General features: G+C 31.1%; 2 protein-coding genes across 10 annotated transcripts in view; both read right to left on the bottom strand.

Moving 5' to 3' along the window:
• Positions 1-1,018: 1,018 nt before the first annotated feature.
• Positions 1,019-4,580, bottom strand: LOC120771498 (TAR DNA-binding protein 43). 4 transcript variants are annotated; one of them, XM_040099546.1, is made up of 7 exons: positions 4,111-4,578; positions 3,062-3,313; positions 2,684-2,994; positions 2,409-2,613; positions 1,586-2,301; positions 1,373-1,534; positions 1,019-1,312 (listed from the first exon to the last, which is right to left on the bottom strand). In XM_040099546.1, the coding sequence occupies exons 2-7, from the start codon at positions 3,300-3,302 to the stop codon at positions 1,217-1,219; spliced, it is 1,731 nt and encodes a 576-aa protein (XP_039955480.1). In that variant the 5' UTR covers positions 3,303-3,313; positions 4,111-4,578; the 3' UTR covers positions 1,019-1,216. The 4 variants fall into 4 exon arrangements, with proteins under 4 accessions (XP_039955480.1, XP_039955482.1, XP_039955481.1 ...); XM_040099548.1 differs by having other exon boundaries at positions 1,373-1,522; XM_040099547.1 differs by having other exon boundaries at positions 4,441-4,578.
• Positions 4,581-5,988: 1,408 nt separating this feature from the next.
• The window catches only part of LOC120770314 (MAP/microtubule affinity-regulating kinase 3), a 48,242-nt gene continuing 43,180 nt past the window's right edge, over positions 5,989-11,050 (bottom strand). For 5 of the 6 annotated variants that reach the window (XM_040097691.1, XM_040097687.1, XM_040097688.1 and 2 more), the window contains 3 exons: positions 8,082-8,231; positions 7,889-8,007; positions 5,989-7,792 (listed from right to left, as the gene is read on the bottom strand). In XM_040097691.1, coding sequence (XP_039953625.1) covers positions 7,734-7,792; positions 7,889-8,007; positions 8,082-8,231 — 328 coding nt within the window. In that variant the 3' untranslated portion in view covers positions 5,989-7,733. Of the gene's footprint in view, positions 7,793-7,888; positions 8,008-8,081; positions 8,232-10,665; positions 10,727-11,050 lie in introns of those variants that run through there. The other variant, XM_040097690.1, reaches the window with a different exon arrangement.

Below are 11,050 nucleotides of genomic sequence, written 5' to 3'. Positions count from 1 at the left end.
CATGCTCTCCCTCTAAACGTATAAAAAAGATTTTGAACTCTTTTTTGCAAATTTGTCTAAACGAACAAAGAAAGTGAGCAACAAAAAATTTTAGTAAAAAAATTTTCTTAAATTTAAATTTATAAAATCAAAATTAAATTAATCAAATCAAAATTAAGTTTAACTAACACTAATCCGCATATACCAAATATGTATTGCAACTTTTCAAATATAACTTGTATACAATCATACACCGTGTGATAAGTACATATTGTGCATTTGTTCTCGTAAATACTACTTGCATAGCACAATTAATTTTATATGCTGCACTTTCCTTATAAATTGTGAGAAGAAAATATGAACGATTGCCTTACTGTCAGAAGTATATTTTTCATAATAATTTTTATTAGTGGACTTTTGCCGCAACTGCAAAACAGAAATTACCTCAGTCAATACGTAACAACAGCTGTTATGCTCTAAAGACAGTAACTATTACAGTCAACGTTTAAAGACGCGTAAGCATAGATAAATATATATTTGTTCTTGTTTTTGTTTGAAATTTTAGTAACAAAGTAAAGCAATTATATGTATTATATCGAGTGCTGTATTTTTGTATTGCAATTTTATATCATAAAAAATATTGTTAAAATTAACTGCTGCAATAAAATGAATCAATATACACAATATAAAAATTAAATTGTTTTTTTTTTTTTATTTTAGAAAGGAATTTTATTGAGATTAATTTATGAAAATATACATACATATCTCTAATTTTTAATATTTGAAATAAAAGAGAAACGTTAACCTCAATTGCACCGAACCGAACCTATAACATCCTTCAAAAATAAAAAAAATTCTCTTCAAGCACCTGACGCCAATCGTTTTCAGATTATAAATGTAACAGCTATATACTATAGTGGTCCGATTTAGGGAATAAATATTTTATTCTAAAACAATAACAACCCATGCATTTTTCAACTGTAATAAAACATCAGTTCTAATTGACCCGACAATATACCCAAAAATAAGAAACTTCATGTTTTGCACTACAATAGAGGTTAAAACTTTATTCAGATCAATATACTGTTACTGTTAAGCATGATTTTAACCATTTTACGATTACATATTTATTTATGTTTAATGAAATACCGGTCAAAATTTAAAAATCGCGTCAAAATTATCATCATACACACACGTAGCTAGGTCTCACATAATTTTTGTTCAGTTTTAATTTAATTTAAATGAATTTCGGTTTAACATCAGCCGAGCCTTGCGATACACCACCAGAGTTTTGACGTGACCATCCTTGGCTGCTCGAATTAGTACTGCCATTCTAAAAAGAGAAAAACATATTTTAGATGAGTTAAGTGTGTGTATATGGTTGTTTTAGGACCTGTTGTGTATCATTACAGGATCCTGAGCCCATGCCTGCACTTCCATTAGAACTAGGATTATTTGAGTTGTTGCCTTTGCCACTGGCATTTAAACCTCCACCATTTCCGGAGTTACTAGCTTGGGCCATCCAAGACAAAAAATTTCCACCCTGATTTGATACCTTATATTTATTTAAATTGTGTGCTTCACAATCACGTATCTCAATGTTTACCTGTTGATCTTGCGACTGATTCTGCAATTGATTGCCCAGTAGACTCCATTGATTCAAGGCAGCAGCCACGATAGCAGGATTCATTGGTAATGAGTTCAAATTGAGGCCGACACCCAATGGGTTATTCATATTTTGACCTTGATTTGGTGGATTTGGCCCTTGTGGATTTATGCCTAACGCTTGTAAATTGGGCATATCGAGATGACCACGATTGGTTTGATTATTCCAACCCATATTTCCACTGCTACTATGCTGAGGACCCATTGAACGACTATTCATATAATTACCTCCATTGCCACGATTATATGGAGTGATTGATCCATCTGACCGGTTGCCAGAATTGCCCATCAATCCGCTACTGCTGCCGCCCAAACTGCCGCCACTATTAAATCCATTGTTGTTGCCGCCGTAGCCATTACCATTCATGCCATATGAACCGTTATTAGAACTGCCCGACATGGGTCCATCACTTAGCATATTATTCGAATTGCTAGAACGTTGATGGCCGTTGCGTCCAGAACTATTATTGCTACTACCGCCGCCGCCGCCACCGCCTCCACCGGCGCTGCCACTTGCATTAAGGCCTTGATGATGCAACATGTGTAGGCCGCTGCCGATGCTACTTTGAGAATTGTACGAGTAATTATGTTGGTTTTGACCAGAATTTCGATTTTGTTCCGACTTTGGGGCTGCATTTGAAACATGTACCGATACACCTATAAATATACATATATACATATACATATACTAATTGTAATATATCCATGCATTTTTCTCAATATATACAACATTAATATTTATGGTAAAAATTTCTCGGCAATACCTTTAATAATGTGATCCTCGCCACACAAAGATTGCGCAACTTCAGGATCCAAAAATGTTACGAAACTGAATGCACGAAAAGGTTTCGGTATGAAAACATCGGTTACTTCTCCGAATTTTGAAAAGTAATCTCGCAAATCATCGGCGGTTAGGTCTTCGGTACATCTACCAACAAATACTTTACATGGCACTTGATGCATCATACCCTATGAAATAGGAGGACAATATTTTAATTAATTTTTCATGTTTTGATATTAATCGGAGTTATAAACTTACTTTAGAATTTGGTACTTTCACTTCACACCAACGTCCATCAATTAAATGTCTAGACGAGAGCACACGCATCTGAGCTTCGTACGAACCAAAGCGTACAAACCCAAAACCTTTCGATTGACCAGATTTCATATCTTTTTTTACTTGTGCCATTAACACTTCACCATAACTTTCAAAATACTCGCGCAAACTATCCTCCGTGGTTTTCCAAGGTAAACCTAAAACAATTAAATCAGTGCAACGTAAACGAGTTTCAATACGTTTAGTTTTGGCGGTGGAATTTTCCAAATTGTCATCACTTTTGCGTTTGTTTTCTGTAAACATAAACATAAATTAAATCTAAAGGAAACCAATATTATATTTTCTGAATAACAAAATTACCTTTGGGAAAAACACAGAAAAATACGCTTGAGCCCCAACCGTCTTCAGAAGACGGTGGATATAAGCGACCCTCATTCGAACGCACCCCACGCACTGCCTTCGTATCTTCATTGCGATACTTTAAACCACATGAACCAGGAAATTGAGCTTGCAAGGTGGATAGAAGTAAAGTTCCATCCTCCTCTGCTGGAAGCTCTATGGGTTCCTCACCCTCTTCTTCGGCTACTTGTACAAAATCCATTATATGTATTACTGTTGTCACAAAAAAAGATAAAATTAGTATAAATGTAAGTAGAAAAATAGTAGATATTTAACTTTTAACAAATTAAAAAAATTTTGTAAATTAAATATTATATATAGCAACTTTGAAAATACTTCTCAAATTACAAATTATTATATTATGCAGATTTTATTTTTATTATTTGCAACATAAAAGTACGTCAATTTCATACCATTCTCCACTGGAAGTGTTTTATTAAATTAAAAATTGTATTAACTAGAAAGGATATAATAAACAACATTGGGAATTGCATTCAAAAATATTTCCATATTTTGAAGCGAAATATTATAATAATGCGATAAAAAGAAACAAAAAAATTATTTTTTTTTGGTATAAAAGAGGTATACAATATACATACACATGTTAAAAACACAAAGAAGTGTGTATTTTTAAGAATCATTCCAATAACGACTCTTGATTTAGCTTAATTAATTATCAAAATGAAATTATTTGCATTTGCTTTTTACAGTAAATTCTTTTCTTACATAAATGTGAATATTGACTAATCAATAAAGTAGTTGATATTATTTGGATTTTTAGAAAATCATTATTAAATATAAGAATGTGGCATGTAGAATGAAACCAAAATTAGCCTTTATCATATAGAGAAAAGAATAAATATAAAGTATATACATATAAGTATATATAGATACTAATGTAATAAATTTAACACCACTCAACCCAGTAGAATCAATCTTGAACGTTGTATGTATATATAAAATATTTTTCTTTTGCTATACACACAATACACACAATCATATTTTGTCACCTTCTCTCTTAACGCTTTCGCACGCTGCTTGTTCGTTCGCTCGCTCTCAAAATTCACACCTAATTTTTTTGCTTCTTTGATATTTTTTTTTGTTTTTTTGGAAATAAGTATCTTTTAACTTATATTGAAAGTTATAAAAACTGTGTGCTGTTGTAATTAGTATATTTTATTTTAAGCAATGTACATCTAGGACTATGCCAGTGTTCCACTTTTCTCTTCCTTTCAAATCGCTCTTTTCACGCTATGCACACGTTTCACTCGACACCGTTCATAGCTTCATTCACGTCGTCACAATTCACAAAATGAGCAGTAATAAAAATATATATTTACAATTTCCCAAAATGTGAACGCAAAGCACTCATTTTTCACTTTATTTACTATTAACTCCTAATCTTAAAACAAAATTTTATTAACTTATGACCGCCCAGCGAGAATAACCGGTGTTAATCTGGTGCTTGGAATATCCGAAGAACCCAGCCGATTGAATAATACCGTGAAAGGTTGCCAGATCTTAACTTAAATCAGAAAATATTTTGTACCATTAACACTCATTTAAATGTTACGTGCAACAAAGCGGCACCAAAGCATTTGTGGAATGTATTTAGGAACATTTGGTAAACAAAACCAAAGCCTTACCCTGTTTTTTAATTTGAACGCCCAAAAATTATGAAAAAAGATAGCTCATTTAATAGTATAAATGAAATTTCCCCAGATAAACGTAATATAACAAAACCTATAAAACATAGCCTGCAGCCACCTATCGGTTAAGTCACCGGTTATTTATCCAATAACGCTATTAGAGATATCTGTTGAAATTTCTATGAATTTCTTAAGGTCCAACTGACAATTCTAACCGAAAGTTTAGGGTACGTATAATTTTTCATCCCTGTCTTACGCAAAGGCCATATTAATAGCATGGTGTGTATGTGTTAGCTTTCGCTAAATTCTGTATTGGAGTTTCGGTAGACGTGATTTGCTGGGATACTTGGGATACTCACATACCGTCAATAAACACAATCCACACCTGCTTGCAATAAATAACAATCTCTCTAATACTGTTGTAAAATTCCTATCTTCCCTGTTATTACAGTTCCATAGTTCCGCACTTTATCTGAGAAATTTACTAATTTTGAAGCTTCCGGAAGCAATTACGATGAATGGTAGAGCTGACAGCTCCTGGTCGCATAGAAATCCAGATCCGTTCCGATTATTTAGACCCGACTGTTGTTGAAACGGCAGCTGCACTTCAATTATCTTCAGACTTTCTAACATGACCAAATTATTCCTCCTTAAACCTTCTATGCTACGAATAAGTTTTGAACACTTGTTTTTATATTATTTATTCTTTTATTGTATTTCCGTATGCATATGGAATACAAGATTATAAAGTGATAGGCTAAATGATTTTTTTTTCTCAAATTTATAGTGCTTTTTGTTCGGGAAGTGTAAATGGTAGTTTGTCTAATTCATGGTTTTCTTTATTCATATTTTTAAAGCAACGACAAAACATTTTTTGGCTTGTCGCAGAAATGTTTGTAGACAACAAATAATATAAGGCATAAAAAGAGTGAAATTTGGGTAAACTCACAGGGAATTTTAGCCAATGACCTATGTGTACGTCGGCACTTTAGCCAATGTATTTTCACTTTGTTTACGTTTATAAAGTTTCACAAGTTGCAGTACAGAACTATTAAATGGATAAAAGTGCATTATACAACAAAAAAAGTAATTGTAAAAAAAAATAAAATAAAAATTTTAGTTAATACAAAATTGTCATAATATAAAATAAATATTTGCAATTTTCCGATCGCTCAGGTAGTTGAAAAATATAATAAAAACTATGATATATGATCACAAGTCAAAATAAAGTCATCGATCTTCCTTGAAGTACTTCTGTATTTTTTGTTACTTCTGTTTTCATTTGTTGCGACAGTCAACTTTTTGTTTTACAAATAAACACAACTAAATTGTTTAATGGTAAATCTTGAATCGACTATATTCTGTTTATGATTATGAGCCAATGTTCTCAATCAATAGTAATGAGTTTGTAGTTAAATGTTGAAACGCTAAAATATTGTAATTTTTTTTTATTATATATGTATGTTTAAAAAGCTATTGACTTTACATGCGTAAAGAAATGATTGCCATTTTTTAATTTAAAACTTACTATAAACTGTTTAGCGATTACAGATATTTGTATAAAAGTTTGCAAAACGTATAGACAACGGTTAACATAGAAATAGAAAACAAAACAAATAGAGGAATATTTTATAATTTCATTTCAACTTTGGTGTGAAAGGGTTTCGATGGGATATTTTGATTATGTTTGGCGAAAACGATTTCATTTGAGTTGTACAATTTCAATTTGAAACGCATTCACGTATATTACGCGCAAATATGCCTTTAAAATCGTCTCTCAGCAAAGTTGATCGGTAAGTGTAAGCATTATCAACGTACATATGTATGTATAATCAACGAAAAAGCGGCGTTGCACATTTGCTTATAGTTTTTAGTGTTTTTGTTTTTAGTTTTGTTCTGGTTTTCACATGTTTGGTTTTAACACAAAATTTTGTATAACATAAGCTACATGATGTTTGTATAGTATATTGTATGTGTGTTTTGTTGGGTATGCATCATAACAATTATTGAACATGAAAAGGGCATATATAAAAACAGGGTTATATTATTGGGGCTATGTTTTAATATAAATACATTATTATTATTTTTTAAGAGATTTCAGAAGTATTAAAGACGAAATTTGAAGCATATGATATTCAACAAACAATTTAAAGCGTTGTTGTACGCAGCAGTGAGGTGATCATGCTTTGACTTTCCTCTTTAACTTTATCTTTTTCAGTAGCAGTTGTTGTAGTTGTATTGGTATTTGTGTCATCATCATCTTCCAAATCCGTTGAATCCGGTATTTTCTGCGTTTCTTTATCTTTATTTTTGTCAGTGCTATTACTATTTGGTGTGATTACACGCTTGGTGGAAAACAATTTTCGTGTAATTACACTATTGGTACTACGCAATTTTTCCACTACCAATGTTTTCTTCATCAAGTGGTTACCTTTGGTAATAGACTTTTCGGGTTTTGTTGTAGTCGGTGATTGTGATGATTCTTGTGCATTCGTGTCAATGTCAGATTTAAGCGAGATCGAATTCTCCAATGTTTCTATCGAACATTTTGCTATTGCCAAACCAACAATATTCTCGGTCGTTATTGATTTTTTGTCTTTGCCAATTTTTGTTGGTGTCTTTGTTGGCGAATTCCGCCGATTCGTTTTACTTAGCGTCTGCGTCTTATTTTCTAGGGATTCGAATGCCAAACAACCGCATTGTGTATTTGAAGCAGTTGGTGAAGTTGGCGGTAGTGTTAGCGTTTGTTTTTTATTATCATCCAAATAATTGTATTTCTTTTTGCCAAAAATGCTATTTGCACAATTTTTGCTACATTCGGGTTTTGCTTTATTTTTTGTAAGCGTTTCATTTATGATGTTGCTGGTGATGGCCAGGTTAAATGTTTTCATATTTGTTGTATGTTGATGACAGCGTGTAGGTGTGGTGGTAGTTGTTGTTGTATCAGAACCAAAGGCAGCCGCGTCGGTATTGGTTTGGTGGAGTCACAGTCGTAAGTCAAATGCTATGCGTGATGCAATATTTTTAAATCCTATGCTGGTGCCTGCAAATTAATATATAGCAAGAGTTAAACATATAAAATAAAAATAAATAAATAAATAAAATATTAAAAATTGCTCGCAAATTATATTCTTATCACCTGAAATGCGCTTGAAACGCACACCATTGAGCGATAGTCGTGGCAATTTGCATACTTCAATTTCCCACTGAACCAATGAATCGGTATTGGGATCGCCATGTACACACCAAAGCACAAACCTGCAGGATAAGAGCAGATAAAAATTATTTTAAGCATTTTATTTTTAATTCGTGTTGAATTGCTATGACTTCACCTTTCGCGTTGTTCGTAGTCACAATTGTTTTGATCGAGCACTTCTCGTATTTTCTGCATTATCTGATCGGGCATAAGCGGCGATGTGGTTTTCATAGACCATGTAAAGCGCAAGACGCGCGGCTTCGCTGATTCTTCAGTTGTTGAAGCGCTGCAGAGATTTATAATAAAAAACAAAAACAATTTTTTTACCCGTAATTAAGTGTTCAGCGCGTTTTATAACCCTGTTTTGGTGTCTATATTTATGGCATAAGCATTGAAAGGCTACAATTTAAGCTTATTACTAGGGCGGGTTGTTAATAGGCAGGGTCTCAATTTAAAGGAAATTTATTGATAAGCTAAAAGGACATTGAAAACAAGGTAGCAACAATAAAAATGTGTATTTTATTTTCAGCAAGCCCTGCAAATCGACTTCAATTACACAATATCATAACATTTTTTTATATTTGTGTGGTTTCGAATCACCAAGGGCAATAAAAAAGTTCGCAAGTTATCAATAAATAAACATAAAGCATATACCTTTGCTGGTAGTGCCTCAATTTTTATTATATTTATTGTATGTATGTAGTTCTTAAGGAATAAATTGATGTTTACCTACAAAACATACATAGCAGCGTTGCCATTACTTTAGGCAACCCATTGCAAAAAATGCTTTCACATTTGAAATCTACAAGCGCATCTGCTTATCATAATTTTAGTTGTATTTCTTGCAAACTAAATGTAAATGAATTTTCTACACCTAAAAAAATGTTGTAACTAATGCTTTTAAGACTTCTACATGGCGGCAAGGCATAACAAGTGTTTGTGAAATTACAAAGTGTGCGTTCTAAGCACAGAATTCGATCGCGAAAAATAATTCAACAACCGTTAAAAAACAACAACAACAATATCCGCAAAAAAACTCAGTTTTTCCTACATGAAATTGTAAGCTTAATTTTTTTGTTTGTTTTTGCATTTTTTGATGGCAACCCATGTGAATTTAACGTAACATGTATGCCTTGTGTGCAGCGTTATTAGTTGTGTATTTTTTTGTAATAATTGTTTTTTTAATAAACATTATGTAATCTACTAAATCTAAATATTAATGAATCAAGGACATTATGTACAAGTAGCATGCTTTATTAATTGTATTTTACAATACAGTTTATAATAATGGACATTCTACATAAATATAGTACATACTACATACATACATATGTGTCAGAACCAAAGTGAACAAAACTGTATCATTTCATGCCGTATGTCGCGTAGCGTACTAGTGAACACTGCACTAGATTAATTACAAACTACATGATTTATTTATCTTCAAAACTAATATATTTGAAAATAATATTATAGTCACACTTTATTTTTTTTTAATTTTATTACACAAACGGGATATATATTATATTTATATATATACTCATATACTTAAGCTAAAACTTTATATTACATAAAATGAATTTTATTTACGATAATGTAGTGGGCGTGTGTGTGCATGTGTGTTTGTGTATAATTTGTATTTTTTATAATACAGGTCCATCCATTACAAATATAAACTCGTTACTCGTTAGATTGTTTACTAAATTGATTTATTTGCGTCTATTGGTTGTTTAAAACACATACACAAATATTATTAACTACTTAACGTATTGACAAATATTCATTCATATCGTACGATATACTGTTTAGGAGTTTTTGCACACAACATATACAATTTTGTTGTTCTGCTGCTGCTACTTAATAAGCCACGAAAATAATAAGAACAATTAGGAAGTAGAATCATCAACCAGTTCGTTTTTTCTTTTGTTTTGTAAGTCTTTGTTTCCACTTGCCAAATGTGAGTAAGTGAGTGTGTGTTTGTTTGTTTGTTGTGTTTATGTTGATAGTTTTCACTTTATTTTAATTATATTATCATATGTCTATATGGTATATAGATATATATATATTTATGTATATGTAAGTTGACAAAACGTGTATATATAAATCGTTCGACAGACATATCCTTACTTAGCGGGATGTTATGTGTTCATTACTTTTAACAGCATTTTTCATTTCCATCATTACTTAACTTCAATCTTCATGCTCTAAATAAACGTAATTATATTAAATGTAATTTATTTAATTTTTCTTTTGTTTAAGATCACGACGTTAGTTTAGTTTTGATAACACAGTGCACAAAAAACTATAGAAATTAAATGGTCACAATTGCGTTTACTATTTTTAACTTAAGACAACAAAGAATTATTAATTTAAAATGTATATAACTTTCAGCGCGATCTTATTGCTACAGAATGTTGTGATATAAAAAATATTTATATTATTTTTTAAGTTTTTTTGTTTGTTTGTTATTAAATTAATATTGACATTACTTAATTGTTAGAATTATTATTTTTTTTATGAATATTTTATGTTTAATGTTTTTTTGCTTTGTTTGTGTTTGCAAACTTTGTTTACTTTACATTAATTTAAAGTAAACGTGTGTGGTATATTTATTTATTATTCAAACGTAATATGTTGCGTTTACTGATTATATCTCATTTCAAACGTTGCCGCAGACTTGAAATGTTTTCTCTCCTTCATTCACTCAAGAGTAAAATTTTTCGTTTTAATTTCTACTAGCATTCGTTAAATCGTAACATTGTTTTTGTTATTTACTGGTTTGGCCTAAAATTAAAGAAAAAATAATAGTAAAAGAAATTATTCACTGTTAAAAAAATATTGTTTGGTAATATTTCAAGAAATACTAAAACATTAAATATCTCAATCAACTGAAGAAGAGTACTACAAATGAACATAGAAAAGAAATAAATAACGAAAAGACAAAAACAACTAGATATTCTTCTTATGAAACCGAATAATACAAATATATATAGCGTGTGCGATATAAAATGAATAAAAAATAGAAGGAGAGAAGTAAATTTTTGTTTAAAGATGCTTTACTAAACAAACATAATATGTAGTAGAGGTTATTTTATTTTATTTTTTAGC

The sequence above is a fragment of the Bactrocera tryoni genome, chromosome 3 (assembly GCF_016617805.1).
Source record: "Bactrocera tryoni isolate S06 chromosome 3, CSIRO_BtryS06_freeze2, whole genome shotgun sequence".
NCBI lineage: Eukaryota > Metazoa > Arthropoda > Insecta > Diptera > Tephritidae > Bactrocera > Bactrocera tryoni.
The sequence above is the reverse complement of the archived record's forward strand: the minus strand, read 5'-3'. Positions and strand labels throughout refer to the sequence as shown.